The sequence below is a fragment of the Onychostruthus taczanowskii genome, unplaced genomic scaffold, assembly GCF_017590055.1.
Source record: "Onychostruthus taczanowskii isolate IOZ18803 unplaced genomic scaffold, ASM1759005v1 scaffold5, whole genome shotgun sequence".
NCBI classification, from domain to species: domain Eukaryota; kingdom Metazoa; phylum Chordata; class Aves; order Passeriformes; family Passeridae; genus Onychostruthus; species Onychostruthus taczanowskii.
The window spans coordinates 17,252,034-17,278,766 of record NW_024502568.1 but is presented as its reverse complement, the minus strand read 5'-3'; the positions used below and the strand labels follow the sequence as shown (position 1 = coordinate 17,278,766).

General features: G+C 41.9%; 1 protein-coding gene across 3 annotated transcripts in view; it reads right to left on the bottom strand.

The window, feature by feature from the left end:
• DOCK1 (dedicator of cytokinesis 1) overlaps positions 1–26,733 on the bottom strand; it is a 266,426-nt gene that overhangs the window by 23,467 nt on the left and 216,226 nt on the right. For all 3 annotated transcript variants that reach the window (XM_041415304.1, XM_041415302.1, XM_041415305.1), the window contains exons 38-47: positions 26,068–26,187; positions 16,855–16,944; positions 14,337–14,441; positions 11,935–12,076; positions 11,643–11,721; positions 11,236–11,320; positions 10,358–10,444; positions 6,831–7,007; positions 6,069–6,152; positions 1,934–2,071 (exon numbers count right to left, since the gene is read on the bottom strand). In XM_041415304.1, the coding sequence (XP_041271238.1) occupies positions 1,934–2,071; positions 6,069–6,152; positions 6,831–7,007; positions 10,358–10,444; positions 11,236–11,320; positions 11,643–11,721; positions 11,935–12,076; positions 14,337–14,441; positions 16,855–16,944; positions 26,068–26,187 (1,107 nt within the window). The remainder of the gene's footprint in view (positions 1–1,933; positions 2,072–6,068; positions 6,153–6,830; positions 7,008–10,357; positions 10,445–11,235; positions 11,321–11,642; positions 11,722–11,934; positions 12,077–14,336; positions 14,442–16,854; positions 16,945–26,067; positions 26,188–26,733) is intronic.

Below are 26,733 nucleotides of genomic sequence, written 5' to 3'. Positions count from 1 at the left end.
GAGTTTGGTAGCATTAATGAATTAATGACAACCAAGACCTCATGTTACCAACAAGGAAATAGGTTCTAAAGGAAATCCACCCAAAGGACTGGAAAAAAAATATTTAGGCCCTCACAGGCAGAGGTATATTTGAAGCATATTCCAAGAATTCCTTTGTTCCAATGGTATTTCCATGCTTTTTTATATCTTGCTTTTAAATGACAATCTTTTTACATATAATTTTTTAATCCATCTCTGCTGTCATTGTGACTGCCTTGTCAATATATTTCAATGAAACGGACTTCATAAAAACCCCAAAAACCCAAAGTAAAAACTCACAAAGAGAAACTTTATGTCAAAAATATCAGGAGAGCCAATTTACAGAGTGACACCAGGTTAAGAAGAAAATATATTAAAGTTTTGGGTTTGTTTCAGACAATTTCAGAGTTCTGAATATTTCTCCAAGCTTTGTTAGTCATTAATAACTGATATATGCATAAAATAATTGAACTCTTGGAGTCAACAAATAAGAATCTCATGCTGTTTAATTACAGGTATATTTTCCACCCTGTCAACTACTGGTAAATTGGCCTTGTACAAGGAAGACAGAAGCGATAAAACTCCATCAATCCTGAACATTCTTACTGGTGGGTAGAGTGAAATTAGAGAGATAACACCACTTTCCAGTCATCTCCTTGATGATGTAAATGGATATTACTGAAGTGACTGACATGTAGGTATCATTAATGTTAATTACTTCTGTTCTCCCTGGGAATAAATTACTGTTTGAACTTTTCCCTGAATATATAAATTCATAAGATGGGATTTGAAGGACCACAAACAGAACATCAGTTAAAGGATATCACAAAGGCTGGAATGTTCCCTGTAAGATCTGTGTCTCCATTAAAATATAGATGTCATTGCAACAGACAGAATCCCAGAATTATTTAGGCTGGAAAAGTCTTCTGAGATGGAGTCCAAGCTGTGCCCAGTCCTCACCTTGTCCTCAGCCCAGAGCACAAGTGCAAATCCACTGATACTTTGGACACCCACAGGGATGGGCACTCCAACCCTCCCTGGGCAGTGCCAAGGCCTGAGCACCCTTTCCATGGGGAAATTCCTGCTGTGCCCACCCTAAGCCTCCCCTGGCCCAGCCTGAGGCCGTTCCCTCTGCTCCTGTCCCTGTTCCCTGGAGCACAGCCCGACCCCCCGGCTGTCCCCTCCTGGCAGGAGCTGTGCAGAGCCACAAGGGCCCCCTGAGCCTCCTTTGCTCCAAGCAAAATAGGATCTCATAATAGCACCCACCCGTGTATTTTTGACTGAATTATCAATTATATCCTGAATTAAAAAGCTGTTTGCTTTGTTTGTTCTGACCTTCACACTCAACATGCAAAAGTAGAACAAACCTCCAGTGGAAACACCATGAAATTTTTGGCTTTCCCTCAAGGATGAAGCAGCAACTGGAAATAAGTTGCTGGAATGAGAAAAGCATGAATTTCAGTCCTTTTAAACTCATGAAGTAGGAAGTGTGGCTTTCCTGCCTGCCTACATTCAGTGTAGGTACAACCACACGCTACCATAAAGCAGCACAGCCCTCCCTTCCCTAAAGGAATTCCACCTAGGGAAAGCCAACATTCAGCTCTGGAAGTGCCCATTTTTAAACTCGTTTCTGTAACCCAAATTCTTCAGAATTGAAGGATTATCTTGACTTTCAAAGAACAGACTTGGGCAGTTTAGAAATTGCTCCCGTGCTCGGAAATGAAAGCACCGAGGCTTCCTCAACATCTCTCATCTGCTCAGTATTCCATAACTTGATGATCACAGGGAACAAGCAGGAACTCTGCATCTACACTGCTCTTTTAAATCAAGCCAACCATCCCACAGGAATAGAGAGCTGCTGTAATTTAAGGGAATTCCTGATACTGGGGACAGGAGAAACTGGGAGGGAACTTACGATGGCGCGGACGCCGTACTGCTTTTCCACCTTGTCCTTCAGCTGCCTGAAACACGCCTCCATCCTCTCGTGGAACGGCCTCAGGGCCTCTGTCACCTTCTCCCCGTGGATCCGGATGCCTTCGGCCAGGAATGGGATCTGGAAAGCAGAATTTGGCTGCTCCACCCTGCCCAGCCCCTCCTGAGCCAAGGGACAAGGCAAGGCTGCCACAGCAGGGGAAGAGCTCGTGCAGTAATAATAATATTAGCAATAAGAGCAATAGTAATAGCAATATAACACTAATAATAATCATAACAATAATAACAACAACAATAATAAATTGCAACAACAATAATATTAAAAATTACAGTAATTATTATTATTATGATCACAGTGACCATCATCATTCCTTGTATATGATACCGGACAGGATCTAAACCCCTGTTCTCCAGGATTTCCTTTTTTTTCTGTTAAACCAAGTCCTTCACATTTAATTCAGCCCTAATTCTGCCCAGAAATCCCATACTGGATTTATCCCACAGCACAAACCCTCCTGTGATATTCCATTCCCAAGCCCCCACAGATTCTGTTTTTCAAAACACCAAACTGATGAATGATGAGTCTCACACCAGGTTATTAATATCAAAACCTTTCCCAGTGTCATGAGGATAAAACCCTGAAGATGAAAATAGTTTGTTTTCTTTAATAAATGCTCCTTCTAAAGCTGCAAATGAGCTCCATTCTTGGACAGATATATATTGCAGAGCAATATTTATTAATAAAACATACAGTTTTAGATGCTATATAGTTCTCCTTAGAAAAAGTATTTTATTTTCTCTGGGAAGAAAACAGAGGAGGGAAAAAATTAAATTAATTCTCTTTTGTGACTGAAAATAATCATTTATCTTCAAGGCTTCTGTCACAAAATATCCACGCCAGCTCAGGATTATATAATTAGTTCCTAGTGTGGAGGTGTAGCTGACCTTTGGAAATGTTTTAAGAGAGACATTTTCATTCCCACAGCTACCCAGACACACCATTAGAGTTTTCTACCTCCAGCTCAGGAAAAATATTTCCTCTTCCAGGTCCGTTTCAGCCCACACAGTGCTCTGATTCTAACTCAGATATTCTCTGCAGCAATCAAGCTGAGAGGCTTCTTCTTAATAATTCATAATTAAATCATAATACTGATTAAAAACAGATTTTTCTAATAAGACTGAGCAGCAATCAGAAGGAGCAGCTTTATTAGTAAGGAGAATAATAAATACACAGATGAATTACAGATGAACAAACGCGAGAAATCTTATCAAGATGATTCCCTGAGATTTGGCACTATGTAAATGGACAGAGGTGCTTCTCCTAAAAGACTACAAAGAGAAGAATAATGACTTTTTTTTTTTTTAATGTAGTGGCTTCTATTTATAAGCATATGGATTTGCACTTGACAAAAATTAAACATGAAACCATAAAGTTTTCCCTGCTCTCAATAAGAAAATTAATTTCTAAATTTCCACCATTACCAGGCCACACTGTGACCCTCATGTTTTGGAGGAATAAGTGGCCACTTGGCTCGTTTATTTTAAAGAATATTAGAAATGGATTAAAAAAAAACCCTGGAATTACCAATGTGAAGCATATGAGACCATTTTATGGGTAGAAAATGCACTGAAGAACCTGCCTGGGGATCAGCCACATCCAGGCTGGAAAATCAAGAACAGGAAGGAAATCACATCATTTGCAGGAAAAAAATGTGGGGGGAGGGAGAAGAAGAACAAGAACAAGGAGAACAAGAAGAAAAACAAGAACAAGAACAACATGAAGAAGAACAAGAACAAGAATGAGAAGTAGGAGGCCAAAGAGAAGGGGAAGAAGAAGGAAGAGAAGGAGAAGAAGGAGAAGATTGTTAATCTTTTACAGAAGCTGAAATCCATTAATGGCTTTGCCACAGAAGAACAAGGCTGCTGAGTCAGGATATTTGGCCTCCCTGTCCAAGACCACTTAATCCTTAAACATTTATCAAGTGCAGGAAGAACTTTCCAGCTGTGTTACCATTTCTGTTTCACCTCCTACCAACTTCCAAACTCCTCCTGTGTCTCCTTTCCAGACACAGGGAAACGTGCTGATGCCTGACATGGAATTTGACACCTGTCAGAGGCAGAATTTTGCCACATTCAGGATATTCCCAATTAATCTGGCCTTGCAGAAAATGCATTTTCTTATTTCATAACTCTGTTCTTGGCTGATTTTAAAGTTTTATAAAGTTCCACTGCAACTTGAAATTATTCCCCATTTGTTTCCCCTTTTTGTTTTTTATAAAATCTCGATCTGCTCGGCTGAAAAGACTGAAAAAAATGACATTGATTTGAATTATTAAACTAATCTTTGAAAACAATCTTTCAGAGCAAGGGGATCATAAAATATGAGCATAAAACCTGAGTTTGGTATGCAGCAGTTCTTTCATCTCTGTAGAAGGAGCACAAGGTTTTGATTTGCTGTGGTATTTTTCTGTTTTGCTGTGCTGTAAATACTTTAGCTAAATTCAGAGTGACTAATGTCATCAATCATTCATTTCTCTGCCTTAATTTCAATCAATCATTTCATTATCTTCATGTTAAAATGAAAGATCAGCTTGAAATGGTGCAGTTGCATGGGAACATTTTTTGCCTAAGTTGGAAAAGCACCAAAAAGGACAAAAATGGACATTGCTCTGCTAATGGAATTTATCTGAATTAATAAGAGACAGAAACAAAATGTACACTTGAAGTTCACAGGAATTATATGAATTATGAATTCCACAGCACAGTGGAGAAAGAGGTAAGGAGATGAAAAAAACTGAATTTAACTGGTCAGCTGATAATACAATTGTCAGGCTCCTATTTCATATACCCAGACTGATTTATGCAGCAGGGAGAAAATTCCATGTGATTACAGAACTCCAAGCCCCACATTACTGAAAAATGAAATCTCCTTTTTGGTTTCCACCCCTGTCAGCCCAGGATGAATTCAGCCCCTCCACAGGCTTCCATACACATCCCTCTCCCAATATTTGGGAGCTGACTCCCACCTGGCTGGAAACTGAAGTAATTTGAGAGCAATTTTAAATTTTAGGATCCCTTAAATGTGTATGAAATATCCAAGGCAATTTAAAAGCACTGAAAGGGCTTTTAGTGACTCTTATTTTCAGCTATAAAAATACATTTTGATCCCTTTTCTCTATTTTCCTGGTTCCTGTTGTTTTTGAAGTACAAAACTGATGGGAAATCATGTTTTTTAAAATCCCTGAATAATTACAATACAATGTGATCAGCTGCCATACCTATTTTCAAATTGTAATATTATTTTAATACACAAGTGTCACCAAAGTGAGCCTTTGCTGAGGGAAAGTGTGTTTGGAATTCATTTGAATTATCACTCTCAGAGGCAAAGACACAGAGCAGACACCAAGTCAGTCTCCTGGGACCAAATTATTTTCCTCTATAAAACTTAAAGCTTATAAAACCTAATCTTTTCTAAAAGCTCACAAGAAAATAAATTTAAAATGTCTTTTTTTTTTTTGTCAGACCAAAAGAGTTTTTTACTCACTGATAGTTTTAAGGCCTTCAGAGGATATTTTATTTTTGAATTCTGTATCTTTGGCTCTACTACCTCTAAGACTGAAATCTAAGGAGATGTAAATTATTCCCTTTATTATAAAGACAGAACTGAATATGAAAAGACAATGATCCACTTTCTTTTTCTGTGGGAAAAATAAAACAGTTCCAATCAACGTGGTATTTTTTTAGTTATCATAAAATTATATTGTGACCATAGAAAAATGTCCAGTATGTGACTATGGAGCAAAACTGGAATTGTCTCTTGTTTGCCCTGAAAAATATTTTATCATCTGATACAGATGGGAGATTGTCACTTACTGTGTTTACAAAAAAAAAAAAAAATAAAAGGAAGTATCTTGATCATATTTGTTCTCTGCAACTTTATCAAAATGAGCAATTATGTCAGATTTGAAAAGATGAACTTTAACTCAAGCTCCAAGACAGATTTAAATGGCAAAGAAATGTACCCAAGGTGAGGATAATATGTGAATTTCCTCCAAAGTGACACCAAGATGTCTTTCCACAGCAGCTGCCTCTGCCAAACCTGACTTCAAGTTTTTTACCTGCCAAGCAATCAGATCCTTCAGCTTCTCAATCTTGTCATGATCCTCTGGATGCTCGTGCATGTATTTTTCAGTAAAAAAAGCCTAATAGAGAGAGAGAGAAATGAGCCATTATTTCAGAAAATGAAACATCTACTACCAGAGGAATGAGCTACAAGGAAGATAAATCGATCAACTTTAAAATTCTGCAGAGTAACAGCTACAAACACAACGTGAAAATTGTGAAATCACAGAATCACAGTGATTTGGGTTGGAAAGGAGCTTAAACTCCACCCAGTGCCACCCCTACCATGGCAGGGACACCTTCCCCTGTCCCAAGTGCTCCAGCCCCAGTGTCCAGCCTGGCCTTGGGCACTGCCAGGGATCCAGGGGCAGCCACAGCTGCTCTGGGCACCCTGTGCCAGGGCCTGCCCCCCCTCACAGGGAACAATTCCTAATTCCCAATATCCCATCCAGCCATTCCATTTATCCTGTCCCTCCATGCCTTGTCCCCAGTCCCTCTCCAGCTCTCCTGGAGCCCATTCAGGCCCTGGAAGGCCACACTGAGGTCACCCCAAACTTCTCCTCTCCGGGTGAACAATCCCAGCTCTCCCAGCCTTTCCTCCCAGCAGAGCTGCTCCATCCCTGCTCTGGCCTCTCTCCACATCCTCCCTGTGCTGGGCTCAGCTGAGGCCCAGCAGGGCAGGGAATCCTGGTGGAATTCAGGGAATCCTGGCGGAATTCAGGGGAATCCTGGTGGAATTCAGGGAATCCTGGCGTTACCTTCTCGTAGTTGGCGAAGCCCCCCATGACAGCGGGGTCCACGATGCCGTTGAGCAGCATGGACAGGGGGTTGATGGGCAGGTTGGGGTCGTTCAGGTGCTGCTGCACCATGTTATTGATCTTGTCATTGGTCAGCTGCATGGTTTCGATGGCGTTTTCCAGAGGGCTGATCTCCACCTAAAACCCAAGCAAAAGGAGATTTCAAACCAGGGGCAGAGTTTTTAACCTGCTCAGCAAAACCCCACGGGCAGAAACGCTCCAGGCATTTCAGAACCGAGGTTTTTGGGAGATTTTTGACCAATAATTACCAGAAAGGGTGATTGAGGTATTTGGTATCTCTGTGCTGCAGTAACTGGTATGATGATGGTTATCAGTGCAGGAAGTTAACTGCATCTTGCTGCTGCAGGAGGGATTACATCCCAGCAGCATCCAGAAAGGCTCTGGCAGCAATCACGTGAGGTTTTTTGGAGGATTATGGAGAACATCAGAGATTAAGGGTTGGTGAGTTTTAGCAGCACAAAGAAGATCCAGCTTAACGTAACAGTAAGAAAGAAATGATAACTTTAACGTGGATTTTCTGATGGAAAATGTAATCCTAAGCCGCTCAAAAATCAGGAAGATATTTTTGCACTGATTATTTTGGTGTGTTTCCAAGGACATCGAGTTGAATATGTTGATGAGATGACATCTAAACTATCTGCTGTGCTTTTTCCCAAGAGGTCACATTTTCTTCACCTGACCATCAAGAACTGAAGGGAGAAATTTTCTTTCTACCTGGACTTCAATGAAGAGTCTTTTTAGATGACTTCACGGGGTGAATTAGCTCTTACGCTGTCTAAAACTTGCTTTATTTTAATTGCTGACCTCCAGCTACTTTTTATGCCCAGCTACCATGTCTTTCAAGAAGTTCATGTTGAAAAAAACAGTATTAAAATATTTTAAATATTAGTGAATGGGCTGAAAATCAGTAACTTGCAGTGACCCAGAGTGTAGAGAGTGCTCACTGGAAGCCACAGCCTGCTTGTATTAAAAAAAATGATGTGGTAGGGAGAGGAAAGGAAGGTTAATTGAGGCCTGTGAGGAAAATGCAAGTGTATATTTGATTACAGCCTCATTTACATAAATGCTCCATAAACAAAGCAGCACTTCTACCTGGCTATCAGTTGCTTACCCTGTTTCTGAGAACCACTTATAATCAAATCTCTTTAGTTGTTACTCTTACACCTGCCAGCTGATTACATCAAGGATGTTTTAATTAGCATTTTGAGCAGCCTGCCTGCTGAATGATTCTGGAAGGCAGAAGGAGCCTGGTGTCTCTGCTGGGAACAGGGAGCAGGCCAGGCTCGGACAGAGCCCAGCATGCCCCGGGGGAATCTGGACCGGGCAGTGAAGCCACATCCAGCATCTAACAGGCAAGAACTGCTGGGAGCATCACAGGCTAAATTTAGCATTCTGTCACTTGTATTAATGGCCTGATAACTATGCAATAATGTGTTGATGAACCATTGCTTTTAAAGCTCTTGAGCATCTCCAGAAATTAGCACTCATTGAGCTGACAGCTTTTTGACTTTTCTGTAGCAGCAATCATGGCTTTCTTTCTCATTCTCCTTTCTTTTACTACTCTTGTAACACTCCCTCTAATTTTTTTTAAAGCAGATGGAGAATTGCAGTTGCCATCTCACTACCACAAACTGGGCTTTGGATCGTGGAGAAAGCTATTTATGATAAGTGTAAATTCTGAGCCTTGTTCCCAGTGCCACTCTGGGCACTCCTCACTCCACCCAGGGAAAACAGGAATTACATTCTCCTGAGACATTTGCACCAGTACAAAATTCCAAGATAAAAACAAAACAGAGATTAGCACTTGTGCTTTTTAAACTCAAGTGTGATTCAAAATCTGATTTCTAATTCCCCGGCTGGTGTCTCTCCACTACAACTTCTTGTGCCCAGCTAAAGCAAATCAGATACAGAATAAGGAATGCTGGCCCCAAATTCCTTGCAGATAATGAACAGATTGCAAAGGTTTAGGTAAAAGTACTCAGAAGGAATTTGAAAAGCCAGTAGATTTAAAGCAACTCTGCATGTTCCTATGGGTTATATAACATAATACACTACATTTATGAAATTACTCCGTTCTCTCAGCACTGATTTGATGTAATCTCACCTCTCCCTTTAACGATATTCCAGTTCCATCAATAAAATATGAAACATGCAGAGCTGCTGGAGTATCCTGGTGCTTAGCAGGGGATCAATAATATCTGTATCCATAATCACAATTTAGCATTACAGGGATGTAAACCCTGTGATCCTCCTTGCAGCATTTTAGCTGACAGAGATCTTGAGGAAAGTCAATACCCATTTTGTAGGAACTGTGCCAGAGGAGGTCAGAAGTTATCTGTAGCAGTCTTCCCAGACGTTATTAAGTTCCATTCTGCTATCATTTCTCAGCTCTGCAGCTCATACAATCCTTGCTCCCAAAAGGCTGACGGGATTTGTGCCCATTTGGATGCCAGGCAGAGCAGGAGGGGTGAACACCAAGTGCCTGTCAGGCTCTGCTCTCTGCTCATCAGGCCTGGCATCAGATCTGCCAGCCTTTACAAACAGCACTTCTTGCCATCATGAAGATAAATACAATCTTCTCCATCAGGGTTATATTGAAACTACGAAATTCATTAAAAATTCAATGTGTTTTATTCAGCTGCCTGTTACTGTCACACATCACATTCATATTCTGTTACTATAGATACCACAGTAATTTTCTGCATTACTTCTGTTCATCCAAATACAACTGTCCAACATAACCTCAATGGAGCAATGAAAAAGGTTTTAATTAATCATATGCAAATTGTTCTTTTCCTTTAAAAATAAGCCTCACAAGAGAGATTTCAAAAATGCAGTAACAATGTTTTTATTGCTACTTAAAAATTACAGCTGCATAAGAATAATTTAATCTTAAAGGCGTTTAATGGATATGTCTTATCTAAACAGTCTAAATGGTTGAACAGAGAAATGAGTAATTTGGAGTTACTCTGTGAGGTTGCTGAGGGTATATTTAGCTAAATATGGAGAAGAAACAAAAACAACCTTTAACCACGAGTGGTAAGAAACACAGACATACAATGCCTTTGATTATTGGGATATTTTGAATTAGTGACAATCAAAATATCCAGATCCTCTTTGATAAAGTTCAGGCTAGATTCTCTGGGATGGAGCAGGGTTTCCCTGCACCACCTCAGGTCTCACTTTGTTCTAGGCACCTGCTGAGGGACACCAATGCTTTCTAAAAGGGCTGAGGATCTTGGAGGGCTGGCTGCATTCCCTTCCCTCAGGAATGGAAAAGCATTGCCTGAGTCACCCTCAGGCAGCAACCAGCACCCTCAGCAGGTTCCCTCAGGATGTGCCAGGTAAAATCCCACGGATTCCCTGCTCACAGATCTAAGCACAGCCACTGAGACACACAAAAGCTCCCTGGCTGTCTAAAAACCCCATTGTTTGACACAATCTCACTACAGCCAAGCTGCTCTTACCATGAAAACTGATTTGACTTCAAACCACCTGAGGATCCCTGGTAATTTATAGGCTGTCACGTAGATGGTTCTCTCAATCCACATGTTCTGCAAAGTGAACACAAGTGCCACGTTATCAATGGACAGCTGGGACCCCGAGCAAAGCCCTAAAACATCAGCAGCAGGACAAGGACCAAGGTATGGCAGATGTTACAGAGCCAGGGGGGAATTCCAAGTGCAAGATGGAGCAGCACTGATTTAAATCTGGTATGTGACTTAGCAGGGAACAACTGCTCCCTTTCTGAAGGAGAATACCATGGAAAGATCCCCTGGCTTTACTGGATGTTCACAGAATGGTTTGGGTTGGAAAGGACCTTAAAACCCATCCAGTTCCATGGGCAAGGACACCTTCCACTATCCCAGGCTGCTCCAAGCCCCATCCAACCTGGCCTTGGGCACTTCCAGGGATCTGCACAGCTGCCCTGGGCACCCTGTGCCAGGGCCTCCTCACAGCACTCATTTATTGATCATTAGATGAAACAACTGGTTTAAAAGAAAACAAAAAGAAAAAAAAAAAGCAAAAGGTATAAGTGACAAAAGATTTTCAGATGCCTGACTGGAATCTTTATGGCAAGACAAATTTCAGGTGTAACAATTTTAAATCCTTTCTCAGAAGAGCTGTTTTTACAAAGTAAATACAGCTTTGCCCATTTTTTTCCTATTGGTATAAACAAGAACATGATAAATTGGCTTAATTAACTTTCTATGAAAAATAATCCCTTTAAACCTAGAATTTATCCTTCAACAAGCAAAAGATAATGAATGAATGGCTCAGATGCTCAAAATAGAGGGGGAACCAAGCAAACCAGAAGTGGTTTATTTTCTTCATAATTTCTTACTGCAAATTCGTTGTCTGGGTTTTTCTCTCCTTTTCGAACAGGGCGTGAATACTCAAAACGTTGGACTTCATTCACCCTGTAGAAACTGAAAAGAGGGAAAAGAATCATGGAATCACAGAATGGATTGGGCTGGAAGTGACCTCAAAGATCATGCATTTCCAAGCCCCAAATGCACAATGAAAATCAAACGCTGTCTGTTTAGGAATGGATACTAAATTCTAATATTAGAGGAAGTTCGCCAACAAATATGGGATCACTATTTTCCAGTGGGTTGGAATGTGTGCCAATATTAAAAATCACCATTAAATGCCCTCACAATGCTCATGCCCTTGACTGTGCACAGATTCCTATTGCAATAATGTGCTATAAAGGGGACTGAGAAAACAACAAAACCAACCCAAACTCACCTCACGATTTGCTCTGACACTGGCCTGTGAAATTTCGAGGGTAAATCCAGCTTGGGCTTTACAGTGAAGCACTGAATATCTGAATTTCCGGGGTTAAGAAGTGAAAAGGGAATTTCAGTCACAGAGAGCAAACAGCTCAACAGGAACACACACACAAAAAATGAAAAACCAACAAAATCGGTGTGTTACACCCATTAGGGCAGAAGTGCAACAGGTTGGCCATAAATCCTTGATCTGAGCTGCTGGATGCACTGGTTGTACTGGTTCTACTGGGTGTACAGCCCAAGGATACACTGGCCAGAGGAGGATTTGATGTCATCGCCGGGGGGTGACGTTGTCTTCATCTTCTCGGCGTTGGGGAACTGCGTCAGCAGCCGCGCCTCGAAGTCCTCGCGGCGCTCGTACTCCTTGCCCCGGTAAATGAACACTTTGTTCTGCAAACACATGATGCCTCAAGTTTAGTTTTTATATTTTTCACATTCTGAGCTGCTTTAGTGGGTGGTCTGATTAGGGGATGGTGAGCTCTCTGCACAGAGCAGGGAGGCAAAACAATTCCTGTTCCAGCTGGGCACCAAGGACAAATGATCCAAATCTCAGCCCAAGAGCACAAACCCCGTGGGCTGAAGAGAGAAAAACAAGCAGGATGGGAGTGCAGGGGCTGAGCTGGAATTGGACACTGAACTGCAATGTGCACATGGAGCAGAGCTGATCCCAGGGAGAGACCCCGTGAGCGCTCGTGCATTTTGGGACCATTTGGGTTCATCTTGGGGGCAGCCCTGGCTGGGCTCTTGTGCTGCCCGAGGTGGATCCATGGACGAGATCCTTGGAATCAATCCCTGCTTTATTCTTTAGCTCTGTCCAGCCCCTGCTCTAGGTCAGCCTTCTCAAAGCATCACAGAGGCAACCACAGCTGGCACCAGCACCCCCAGAGCTAAAACCAGTGCTCCCAGTACAGAACTGGGGCCTCAGAAGCGCTGACACCAATGCTGTTAGCACTTCTCAGTACAAGAGGAATTTCACTCTCCTCATGCTGTGTTGTAATCAATACTTCATCAATATTTTTTTCTCACCTCCAATTCCATCCTGAGATCATTAAGCCCATGTTTACCTTTAGGTATTTTTTTAAGCCACACAAAAATCACATCAAAACATGATTTCAAGGATCTGTAACACTGGTGGCCATTGAAAATATATTAAGACAAATAATTACCAAATCCAAGATGTCTCCTCCACCTTCCACAACTAATGATGGAATGGATGTCAATCAATAAACTGAATTAGGTTTTTTATACATAAACATTTATTCAAAGGCACTCAAGTGAGCAAAAAAGAGTAACAGAGAAAAACAAAAACATAACGCAGATATAAGGAAGAACATCCAAAAATACTGACTCATAAAAAGACTCACGTTAATGTATGAGATTTTTGCCATTATAAACTTAAACCTTTTTATAACTTTAAAATTAAGCTTATTGTATTTCTAAGCATTTGTTTCTTCTTTGCCAATAAAGAAAATGAAGTGATATTTTATACAGCCCATTTACATGCTGAGTTCATTAAATTCTAAAGGAAAATGTAAAAGACAACTTGCATATTTTTAACTGATCAAACATATTAAAGCAAGTTTGGATAAAATTTGCATCTGAATATGCTTAACCTCATTACTTGTCTAAAAGTGAATAGTTGGTGAAAAAATTATACAGCACTTATTAAAAAAGGATGTTTTGACTGGGGGTAGGAACCTGGAGTTGTTCACATTTGCCCAGCTGGGTTTAGTTCTGCAGTGGTGCCCTTTGAAAAGCTCAGTAGGGGAAAGAAAGGTAATAATAGATGGCTCTGTATAACTGTAATTTATGTATATACATTTGTAATTCACAGGGAATGTTGGAATAGAGGGAGAAGTGAGGATTTTCTCCAGCAGCAGGGCACTCAACAGCCTGGTTTTCAGAGGGAAAATGGGAAGGAATTCATTCCTCTGAGGGTGGTGAGGCCCCAGTACAGGATGCCCAGGGAAGTTAACGAAATAATAATGGGTTATTTCTGTGTCACCGACTGCCAAGTGCCAGAGAATCATAATACAGATGCAATTCAGACTGTTATCGTCCCACTTTTCTTTAGCCACTAATTCAACCCACAAAAATCCTAATATTAGTGAAAAAAACCCCTTAAAATGTCACTAAAGCTATGATCCTGGCATCAACCGAGTGACACATCTTAAATTGGCACATGAGACACACAAATCAATGATAAAAATTCCTATTAAAGGTGTCACACACACCTTTGACAGTCAACTTCATTTTAGCGACAATGCTGGAAAGGACACTCACCTGAAAACATGGTCATGTACAAAATGATTCTCTGCCATGCTCAAATATATATTTATTATATATATATAAATATATATTAACCTGCCAGGCAAAAATGTCACCATTTCAGATGGTTATGACCCTGAGTGATGGATTGGGTCATTTATCTTCATTTCTAGTGATACCCTGAAGTAATAGAAAGTACTGAATACGTTTGAAGAGAAAGTTTTTCTACTAAAATTCAACTATTCCATCTTAGAAACCAGAAAGGAAAAACCAGTGTTTGTTTTGTACACCTAAAAAAACACCTGTCAGTGTTAGGCAGGTTTCTCCAAGCCAAGGGAAATTTCCAGAGCAAGAAAAGTCTCTGGAAACAGGTGACACTTACCCTTATGAATGTTGGGAATCCCTGGCCATAGTATCCAACAGCAAAATAATCTGGTTTTGGTCGTATCACCTTCACAATGTTTTCATAGAACTGGGCTTGTTTTCTCTGCAAAATAAACAGGAGGGATTTGAATGACCTGAGCTTTTAGGAGATTCCTTACACTTAAGATCTTGTATGCATCTCTAAATTAAAGATGTTTCATTCCCCTGTTTTTCCTCACCTTTATATCAGACTCATGGCAATATTTGGAAATACCAGACTCTGTAGCCATGATTTTTCTACTCACTACAGTGAATCTGACTGTTCCCTAACGAATATCTCAATTTTGATGAATTTCACCTTATCATGGCAAACCTCACTGCTCCATATCCAATATCTCAATTTTGATGGACCTCATCTTGGTGGACTTCATTGTTCCATATCCAATATCTCAATTTGGATGAACTTCATCATTGTGAACCTCGTTGTTCCATACCAATATCTCAATCTGGATGAACTTCATCACTGTGAACCTTACCATTTCAAGTCCAGTATCTCAATTTTGATGGACCTCATCTTGGTGGACTTCACTGACTCACATCCAATATTTCACTGGCAGTGAAGGTCAGGAATTTGCAAGGCAATCTGAAATTCCAGTTGTGACACTTCTGACACCGAAACACCGGAAGGATGAAGCCGCACACAGCTCATCCCAATGGTGCTGACTTGTCAGTTTTGAACTCTTACATCTCATTACATTTTTCTACTACTTCTCTTCCATATTTACAACCATGAATTTGCATATGGAAAGCAGGCAGTTGAGAACTGCAGGAAAATGTAAATGTTGGAATAAACACACGCATGTCAGACGCCATCTGCTTTCGACGCCGAGTTCTTCTTTATCTCTAATGATGAAATAATAGCAAATGAGCAGCTTCGGAAGATCTGCTCATTAACTTATGTTTAGTCTATTATTTCTGCAAAGAGAATGACTTTTGATCTGGGGGAGGTTTAGTGCTGCTCCCACATAACAGATAACAGGAAATGGCAAAAAGACTACAAAGACCCAGATCTGCCGAGTATTTCTCAGCTCGTCTGGAGCAAAACTATTCTGTCATTTGTGAATTGTCTTAGAGGCTAATATTTAATATTGCTTGAAGAAAAGAGACAAGAGAGATAATAGAAAGAACAAAAAACTTATAAATTTAATTGCGGGAGAAAAAAAAAAGAGCTGTTCAGCAGCAGCAATAAGAAAAGCTGATGGGGTATTTGAGACCTGACTCATACGGGAGAGTGAATTTTGATCTCTGTCTTGTGAGGGAAATGCACACCAGGACTAATTCTGTGACATCTCATCTCTTGGCTGATGAGCAGATAAACTCAATTGTCTGATGTGAAGTTCTGGGTCTCCTTTCTTAGAAGAGGGAGAAACTCCATGGAAATATCCAAGGACAGGTTGGACAGGGCTTGGAGCAACCTGGGACAGTGGAAGGCGTCCCTGCCCATGGCAAAAAGTGGAACTGGATGAGTTTTAAGGTCCTCCCATCCCAAATCACTCCATCACTCTGTGATCACTGGCTACAATCAATAAAGTGCAAATTCCAACTTCTCCTTCAAAATGGATCCAGTAGAGTAATCAAAGAGTGGCTGCCTCTGTGACAAACCCGTTCACGTTCCCATGCGCAAGCAAAAAGGAGATGGAAAATTAAAACTGAGGGACTCAGAGAGTAGCCACCCCCTGGTGAAAAATCACCTCAGACAACCATTTCTAGCTGAGGAACAATCCTACCCAATTCCTTTTATGCTGAAATGAAGAACATTCTGTGCCCACCCCACCAGGAGCAGTGGGCTGGGGCTGTGTGGAGCTGAGTTCAGCACCACAGGACACAGGACAGCACCAGCTCAGACACATTGGGATAAAGAAAACAGATAAATAATTCAAAGAAATTGTTGAAAATGTACTCTGAGTGCAAAAGCAAAAGGGATCAAAAACTTTAGAGTCGAGAATTTTCAGAAACAAACTGGAATCATATCCCAGCTCCTGTGGAAATGGTTGGGGACCCGAGGAGGGACAGTGACAGCTGCCATTTATCTCTTTGGAAGAGAACAGGAGGAAAAAAATGGTGCAGGAATAATGAATGGGTAACGTCAGGGCAAAAATAACTGACTGGAGACATGAATGCTTGGGGATTATTCATACCTAAAAAAAGAAATGTGAATATAGAAAGACACTTGAGAGAGAATGGGAATTTTTTTCATGTCCCCATTTATATTTAAATTCAAAATTTCCTTTTATACCCCAAATAAATCAGCTTAGCATTACCAAAATGTTTTTCTTTCAGCTAAAAAAAAAAAATTCAATGTTTTTCAGACAATCCAGTGGTAGCCAGTTAATTGACACTGGTCCAACAAAACCATGATGGGTATTTGTTTCTGAATTTTACTGTCATTGCTATAGTATTTTTATATAGTTTTAAAAGCTTAGAAATTCAACTCTGAAATAAACTATTGCAGTGTCTGTGTCATTAAAAAAACCTACCAGCAGTTCACTGAGTTGTTCATAATCAAACATTTCATTTTCATACTGTTCTGCAAGTTCTTTACCCAAGGCAATGGCCTCTTCCCACATCTGTTGGAAAAAAAAAATCACAAAACAACAAAAAGAAGCTGAATTACATACCTTGGTTAAACATCAACATCAGAATCAAATAAATCTGAATAAAGCAACCAAATGAATTTTGTCACATGCCTGAAAACACTGAGCATCTGATGTGCCAAAGAGCTGTGCTGGGCTTATGAATGTCTCTATTAATGGAATCATGGAATTGTTGAGGCTGGAAAAGCCCTCCAAGTTCACTGAGTTCAACCATTCCCAGCACTGCCAAGGCCACCACTGCCCCTTGTCCCCAAGTGCCACATCCACATGGATTTTAAATCCCTCCAGGGATGGAGACTCCAGCACTGCCCTGGGCAGCTGTGCCAGGCCTGGACAAACCTTTCTATGAAGGAATTTTCCCAAATACCCACCCTGAGCTGCCCTGGCCCAGCCTGAGGCCGTTCCCTCTGCTCCTGTCCCTGTTCCCTGGAGCACAGCCCGACCCCCCGGCTGTCCCCTCCTGGCAGGAGCTGTGCAGAGCCACAAGGTCCCCCCTGAGCCTCCTGTGCTCCAGGCTGAGCCCCTTCCCAGCTCCCTCAGGAATTCTCCAGCCCCTCCTGAGGCTCTGATCCCTTCCCTGGACACACTCCAGCCCCCAATGACTTTTTTATCATTGAGGGGACCAAAATTTGACATGGGATTGGAGATGTCTCAGCAGTGCCAGTACAGAGGGACAATCCCTGCCCTGGTCCTGCTCCACACCATTTTAAACACAACCCAGGTGCCATCAGCCTTCTTGGCTTGGTGGCACTCAAGGTGATCTGCTCCATGACCTGCCCTGGCACAGGATGCAAATTTACTGGATCCAAATCAAGTCAAATGATCAAAGAGCTTCAGATATGAAATGATTCCTTCCAGCCCACCCAGTAATGTGTAAACACAGCCTGTCCTCGAAGAAACCCAGGACCTAAGGCTTTGGAGTAAGGCTGGTGATTGATTATATTTCATAATCACCTCTTTCTCCCTCTAATATCTGTAATCTGTATTAGACAGGACAGGCAATTTGCAGATATTGCTTTGAACAAATACTCATTATATTTCCATTGGTTCTTCTTCTTCTCGTTCCTCAACCATGAAATTCAGCAGCCGTCTCAAGTGACCCAAAGAAATTTAACAATATCCTTCAGCTCCTCAGAAGGCAACAATCTTAATGAGGAGCAGCAAGAATGGTTTTAAATGTGCATTTTTCATTTGTTTTTTCCACTCCAAAGATAAAGAACCACTCAAACCCAAAAATATGCTTAAATTAGCACACCAGGCTATCTAAGATCAAACTTGATGATCTACCTCTGCTGCTGAAATTTGGTTGGCATTGCTGACCTCACTTTATTATAAAAATGAGTTTCAGAATAAGTTAGAAATGCAGATTTTATCAGCCTGCATCTTAAATTTAAATCCTCTGGCCACACCACCTCATTCTCCTCTCAGCATCAGGCCACACGTTCCTCGCCCTCGTGGAATCCTGAGGGGATGTAGCAGCCAAGAGCAGGTGGATGGAGGAGGGCTGAGGGGAAGGGCTGAACACACAATTCCCCATTTTTCCCCAAAAATATCCACTTTTAGGGACAGGGAGTTTGGGATGAAGCACCACAAGTTCCAAAGATGGTGGGAGGTGGATGCTGGGGAGAGAAGAGGAAATGTGACCTGGGGAAACCTTCACAACAACTGATCCCTGTATCCATCCCATAAAAATCCCTCAATCCCACCATCTTCAAAACACAGTGCAAATAGGAGATATTTTACACCCCAAACCCCAAAAGCTCCCCAAACCACACAAATTAAATTCCACACTCAAAGCCCCAAAATCAGTGCCAGGTGAATTCTATTTGTCTATTGATCTGCAAGGTGAAACTGCAGTTCTTAGTATATCTGGAAAACTTGGGGAAAATAAGACTTTTAGAAAAATTCTTGGTTCTAGACGCTGATGTGAAAAATAAGAATAAAACATTGAGGATGAATCCTCAGCAAGCCTTCACGTGGAACATGCCAATGTCACAAAAAGCAAGATGGGCCCCATTGGTTCACTCGCCATCCCTGCTCCTCTCTGGAGAAAAGGAGCCAATTTTCAACGAGAGGGATGGACTGAAAGGTTATCCTGGCAAACTGAGTGGGAATGGCTGGAAAACAGCAGCCTGGAGAAGCAGGGAGCTGCTGATGGGGCAGGAGATGAGCAAAAGCAGAGGGAAAAAACATGGGAGATCACATGGAGAATGGAGAGAGATTTCTGCCCTCCAAGTAAAGACAAAATAAGGGCTAAAATCTGCACTGTGGGGCTGAGCAAGGGGAAAGGAACTTCTGAGTCCTGCAAAAACCATATGGGGTGATGTCTGGACAAAGTGGTGACCTAATTTAAGATAAAAAAAGCCACAAATGCTCACAAGGAGCAGAATCTGGTTCTTCATTAACCTTTCCTTGCAGCTCCTCGTGATATTCGACCCCTCCTCTTGATTTTACTTATTTCTCCAACAAGGTTCAGAATGTTATTTATCTAGGGAAGAGGACTGGAATGAGCATGAGCATGAGTTGCCTCATGTTTGTAAAGTGCCTTGAAGGTGAAAAACGCATCAGAAGGACTAATTACAATCACGGTAATGAGGGATCACGTCTGCAGGAAATTACAAGGCAGCCTGAACGCTCTGCAACGCAATTTTTGCAAATGGAAGGATCTGAATGTTTTTATCCATATTATGGATCTAATCTAGCATGATGATACAGAGCATGTTTTTATTTTTAAACAAAAATTAACATGAATTTAAGAGTAAAGGCACAGTTGCAGAAGAAGGGGGACATTTTCACACACCAAAATGAGTTAATTTTGATTCAGAAGGGCAATACAGCACCAATTTATAGAACTGAACTAATATTCAGGTGTTTGTTAAGTCAGCAAGTGAAAGCTTTCAAAATCACTTAACCTTCCCTCATTTTGAGTGCCATTTTCTTCTGAACTTCAGTCATCCATAACTTGTGCATATTTTCATTTCAAAGACAACGGTGTGACCATCACCTCCCTTGTCCTGCTTCCCTGTTTGTGTGTTCCAGATTTAACCAGTCCCTCTCCAAAATTAGACTGGAAATAAACTGAAGCGTAAATCACTTTTGATTTGCATCAACACTGCACACAAACTCCTTTGGTTCTTCCCACTGACTCCTGCGTGAGCAGAGATGTGTTCCCAAACCAGGTCTGGGAATGCAAAAGGTGGGTGGGTTTAGATGGGATATTGGGAGGAAATCCTTCCCTGTGAGGGTGGGCAGGCCCTGGCACAGGGTGCCCAGAGAAGCTGTGGCTGCCCCTGGATCCCTGGAAGTGCCCCAGGCCAGGCTGGAGGAACCTGGGAGAGCTGACAGATGTCCTTGCTTGTGACGGGGTGGGACCAAGTGACCTTTAAAGGTCCTTCCCAACCCAAATTCTGAAAGCCGACACACTCTGCCTACACACCACTGCCTATAGGTACCACAGCACTGTGCTGATTAAATAACAACTTAAGCAGAATTAAATCTCCTTTGATTTTTTTTATTCACCTTCCCACCCTTGCCTGTCAGCACCATAAACACACTGGAGCAGAGGCTGCTTCCACTGCACCTCCTCTAGCCTGAACAAAGCCTTTAGATGTTACTGAATATTAATATTAATAATGGATTCTGTAAATGTTCCAGAGCCTGAAAAATGAATCCTCAAATTAACTGTGATCCAGATTTAGTTCATGTGCAAGAGACAATAATCACATAATCCTTGCGTTCTTCCTAGCAAGGAAGTGGAGATGAACAGGAGAAAACCAGACCATGGATCCACAACAGAATGATTTGGGTTAAAGATCATCTCATTCCACCCCTGCCATGGCAGGGACACCTTCCCCTGTCCCAGGTGCTCCCAGCCCCAGTGTCCAGCCTGGCCTTGGGCACTGCCAGGGATCCAGGGGCAGCCACAGCTGCTCTGGGCACCCTGTGCCAGGGCCTGCCCACCCTGCCAGGGAACAATTCCCAATTCCCAATCTCCCATCCAGACCAGCCCTATGGCAGTGGGAGCCATTCCCTGTGTCCTGTCCCTCCATCCCTTGTCCCCAGTCCCTCTCCAGCTCTCCTGGAGCCCCTTCAGGCCCTGGCAGGGCTCTGAGCTCTCCCTGGAGCTGCTCCTCTCCAGGTTAAACAATTCCAGCCCTCCCAGCAGAGCAGCTTCAATTAGAACATTTTTTTCTGGCTAAAATTACTGGCATTCCTTTAAAGTTTCTGTAAAAGTCAGTTTACAAGTTCTCCTGCTGATATGGTGTCACGTTATCTTTAATGGAACACCTTCAGGAGTGTACTGAAAATCCATCATACTGCAAGTACACAGTAAAAAAGGGAGAAAGTGGAGAAGATTCCATTTTTGCCAGTCTAACTTTGTCCCTCTCCAGCCAATATGTCTGTCTAAGAAAAAAGCACCCATGTTTTGTTTCTACTGCCTCTTAAAAACCTCACTGTGCTCCAACATCTCTGTTTGGAATTCCCAAGTGTCCAGTTGTTCCCTCAGAGGAACAAAGAGAACTCGGATTATGGAACTCAATTTCTTGAGTGGAGAGAGCCCTGAGCTCCAGAGGCACAGGAGTCCATAGAATCACTAAGGCTGGAAAAGACTTCTGAGATCATCAACCATCACCTTGTTAAACAACAAATCCTGTCCTCAGCTGTCAAATCCATACATTTTTTGAACAATTTTAGGGATGGGGACTGCACCACTGCCCTGGGCAGGCTGTCCCTCTGATTGTCAACATGAAGAAACTTTTCCTAACATCCAACCTAAACTTTGTTTGGTGCAACCTGAGGCTATTTCCTGAACTACCTGGCTGTTCCCTTGTGCAGCTGCACCACAACACCTCCAACATCACAGAAAACCCACCTAAAACTGGAGATTTTCCCACCATTTTCAAAGAAACAGGGACCGAGTGTCTCACATCCCCTGCACAACCCTCTGAAAAGTTCAGCTGTTTGCTCCAGAGCCAATTTATTCAGGTGAGGACAGCACGGCTGTGGCCCAGGATCCTGATAAATGAAATCTATATTCTTGAAGGTCAATAACTCCCAATCTGCTGCCTCGCAGATTTCCTGCCTTGGAAGCTTTCCCAGCTTTGCCCAGGACATGGCAAGTCTTCTGGAGAAATGAGTTGTACAGGGAGCTCCTACACAGGATTTGTATGAGGTACAACTCGTTAACGGGAGAAACAATTTATCTGGAGAGGGTACCAGGGAGAGAGGCAGCTGATACTGGGAGGAAAACGCTTCTTTTGTACTTGGGGGGGAAGAAAAATGTGCAGAGCCTAAATTCAGCTGTGTAGACACAAGGTGCAAATTGTCATGGGCAAGACTTTGCAGATGCAGGAGATCTGTTTTAGGGAAAACCCAGAGATTTAATTTCTTTTTCAAGCTGGATTGCTTGTTGGCCAGAAAGAACTACAGCATCCAATTTAGTTTTTGAGGTTAATAGCAGCAAAGGAGGATCTCAGGGTATTTCTGGGCTCCTGCAGAGTTAATGGTCAGGAGCAGTGAAATAGTCTGGGATAAGAATATTATGGTGCCATGTTCTGATGTGTGAGGGACTTTCTAAGCTGGTTAAATTTCAGGTAGTGTTAATTAACCAGCATGAAGGCTTAATATTTTAAATAAAATGCTAAAACTCAGCACTTCTCTATTGTTAGCACTGCATTCAAGATACAGCCAGGTTGGAAACTCTTTAAATAAATAAATATATTCATTGGAACATGGTCAGACTCTGTATCCTCCCTCTCCCCAGACTCTCTGTCCTTCCCAGCTCTCAGGACAGCTCTGGGGCTGAGCTGGCCACGAGCCTCACAGATTTTTGGCAGACAGGTGAATTTCACCACTCACTTGTTAAGATGGAAGAAAAAGCCATTTGATGTCATCCCATGAGCCAGAAAAAAAGGCCTTTTAAGCCAAAGCATGGCATTTGCTGTATAATTTCAGATATTTTCTGTTCTGTGGCTGCTGTAAAGCAGTAAAAGCTTTTTTTTGGAGGAGGAGGGAAGAAAGGAGGAGCAGAAATAAATGAGTAGCGTGCATTTGTTTAGTTTTTTTCTCCTCAGGACCAACACTTTCAATTTATGGAGGAGCAGAGGCAAACCTGTCCTGATTTATGAGCAGCAGCAAACCTGAGCCTGTGGCTGGTCCCACATTTCAGCAGGCAGGAACAGGAATGTTGCTGCTTCCCTTGTGGCTCCACAAAAAAACCTGGTTTAAAACAACATTTTATTCCATTCCTTGGATTCAGGAGCTCATCAGCATTGATTTCCATCAGCTCCTTTTCACAGGAAAAATGTCACCCCTTCCCCCATGCCTTTAGTCCCACCACTATTTCCCTTCTCACCTTGGGACATTCTAACCCAAGAATTTCCAGCAAAGTCCCTGCATTAAGGGCTTTGTGGGAAATGACAAAGCTTCAGGAAAGCACAGAGAGAGCAAACACTTGAGAGCAGTTCAAAGGATGGGTCAGACTGCTGGGTCAAGCCTGAGGATCAGGAATTTAAGGGCAAAAGCCAAGAGAGATGGAGAGGAGACTGGAAAGTGCAGTGCAGCGAAGAAGAATGATCTAGGAGAGAAAAGGATCCCTATGCCAGGGAAACAACTTTCCTTTTGGAAAGAAGGAGATTAGCAAAGGAATGAAGAGCATAACTAATCAGGAATCTAATCCATAAAGTAGAACAACTGCAAAATGCAAAAGTTGTTTCTGAGAAATGCTCCTTCCCTAAAGGTGAAAGTTGCATTGCAGCTTTATAAAGGGTTGGTTAAAGGATCAAAAGTCAAATACAGGTAAAAAAACAAACTTCCTAAGAATAACAGATTAAAAATAGAAATCAAAATGAGGAACCCTGAATGGATCTTGAACTGCAAGTATCCCTGAGGGCCAGGATTTTGTTCTCAGCCCACATGAGGTGCCACATTCCTGCCTTCAGGGCAAGACCACGTTCCCTCTTCCTCACTTACAAATTTCTCAGGCACTTCTGGGCCAGAAGTGAAGGGCTCACTCCATTTCAGCCTGTGTGTGGAGGATTAAATCTAAATTCACCTGCCCATGAATGCCAATATTTAAGGGATAAGCCTCATGGCTGGCTTTCAATAGACAAGAAAACTGTGAATTCCCCTGGGAAATTACTCTGCCAAGAGAAAGGGATCCTGATTTTTGAGAGGCTGAACTACATCACCCTTTAAAAAACAAAAAGCCAATGGTTTAAACCCCATTTCAGGAAATCCCTCTGCTCCATTTCCTCTACACAATGTTTCTAAGTCCCACATCTCCCTCCCTTCCCAAACCCACAGCTTGCCATCAGGCAGGTTGGGGTGGGAGAGGCACAGGCTCACAACTGGAAAACAAAACTCCTGAGCTTCTGGAAAAGCCTGGAAGTGCCTGCACAGCTGCCCAGTGCTGGTGACCTCCTTCTGACACCTCTTGTTCACCTAATGGGAAGGGAAATCAAACAAGGGATCTGGAGTGAGCTGCCAGGCAGGGACCCAGCTGGGTGATAGTGGCAAAAAAAAAAGCAAAAATTGGTTCAGTGTCCCAAAAATGCAGAGCAAAGGCTGTTTCAGGTGTGTTACTGATCATGGAGAGCTGAAGCTGGGCTACATTTGCAAACTGCTCAAGGAATGCAAGAATTTGATTTAACTTAATGTCAGAACATCCCAAATGAGAGGATTACCTTCCATCTACACTGGAAACCTCCACTTGGAGTTTCCTGACATTTGCAAAATCACACAAGATGAATATTCTCAGTGTATATTGATTTTTTAATTTCCCTTTTCATGGAGTAATGTGAAAAAATATCACCGGCTTGAGTGACCAGAAAATGTGAGGAGGAATATCTGTAAGTAGGAAAGAGCAGTTTGGAAATAAATCATCTCCTCACACACAAAAAAACCACACAGGAGTCCTGGTACTTGAGTTCTGCACAGAACTGGTGCTCAGCAGAACAATTCCCAGTGCCTGGACAACAGAAAGGACCAACAGAAAGCCATAAAGACAAACAAAATAAAACCAACAAAATAAAATAAAACCAAATAAAACCAAAAAAAATAAAACCAGGCAACTCCTGGTTTTCCTTCCAGACAGGAATGTTAGATTAAAATAAGCTTTAAAATCAGCTGTGGCCCCCATTCAAATGAGATTCTTCTCATTCACACAGGGAAAGCTTTTTGGGCAGCAGGAACTGTCCCCAGGTCACCTCCAGCAGCCCCAGCCCCAAACAGCCACTTGTGCATCACTCCAGAATTATACTTTTTACAACTTTCGTCCCAGCCCAGAATTACAATTTTTAACACAATCTAGAATTGCGACTTTTAGCATCACCCATTAACAACTTTTAAGTATTGCATTAAGATAAGTTATAAAATTTGACTTTTTAAGCAACACTTCTGACAAAATTATAGAAATGAGAGTCCCTATCAAATTTATTCCAGGATTTTAATCTGATTCTGCAAAAAACTCACCTGGAAAAGATGGGCTGGCTGGATAATATTCTAATTCTACCAGAAAACACCACTTCTGTTTACTTCTAAACCCCAAGTTTACACTTCTGAAATGTTCTGACAAAGAGATTCCTACTTCTATACTGGAATATTTCGTGCCTGAAATATCCAAACACTGATCCATCCCTGTCTGCCACATTAACCCCCTTCCTCTCCAACACCAAGCAATGCCAAATGCAATTTCCTTCTGCATTAAAAGATGCAATTGCAATGAATATCCTCATCTCAGGATATTTATGATAGCAACCACAGACATCCAGGCCCTGAGGGAATTAGTTTTGTGTACATGAGGAAAAACAAGGGGAGCTGAAGGATTCTCTTAGCTCTTGTAACTGCCAGAAAAAGTCCTCCAAATTACATGCATCACTTTTTTATTTACTCCATGGCATCATATGCCCATATATTTACCATTAAGAGATGAGTTATAAATGTACCATTGATTTCTTTTGACTTTTTTTTTTGTAATATCATTATCTGTAAGTGCTTCCTGAAGGTCACTGGATGCAAACTATGTTTACTATTAAATTTATAAGTTTGAGAGAAAAGCAATGAAATACATTTGCACTTTTTTTCTTCCCTTTTTACCTTGCCCTTGTCAAAGTAATGGATAATTTCTTGATAGAGCTGATCTTTCAGCTGTCCTTGAGTAGCAGCTTGGTATCCATCCCGCTGGGTAAGATGTGCTGCACATGCTTCTTCTGACCACTAAATCATAAAAAAAAGGGGAAAAGTGAAAGCAAATCCAAAGCTGTGAGTTCTGAAGTGAAATAAAAGAGAGGGGTTTTATTTAAAGGAGTGGTACTGCAGTTAATGCACCAACAAAGGGCTTTTTCACAGCTGTGCCCTTTGCTTCCTTGGGCACAAGGAACATTTGTTTGGATGCTGTAATTGGAGGCTAATTACATCCATCAGCTGGAAGGGAGCTTCTGGAGGTGGCTTCCTCTCCTCGGTGGGTTTGATGAGGGTGACCTTGGCCTGCTGGGGACACAATGAACACTTCCTTTGTGTGGGAGAAACCCTGGAACCCAGGTCCATCAACACAAAGGTGATACCTGAGGTTTAGCTTTTCTATTTTTCAGATTCTGAGCTGCTTCAGTGTGTGGGTCTGGGTTCACATGAGGGGATGGTGAGCTCTGTGCACAGAGCAGGGAGACAAAACAATTCCTGCTCCAGCTGGGCACCAAGGACAAATGATCCAAACCTCAGCCCAGGAGCACAAACCCCGTGGGCTGGAGAGAGAAAAACAAGCAG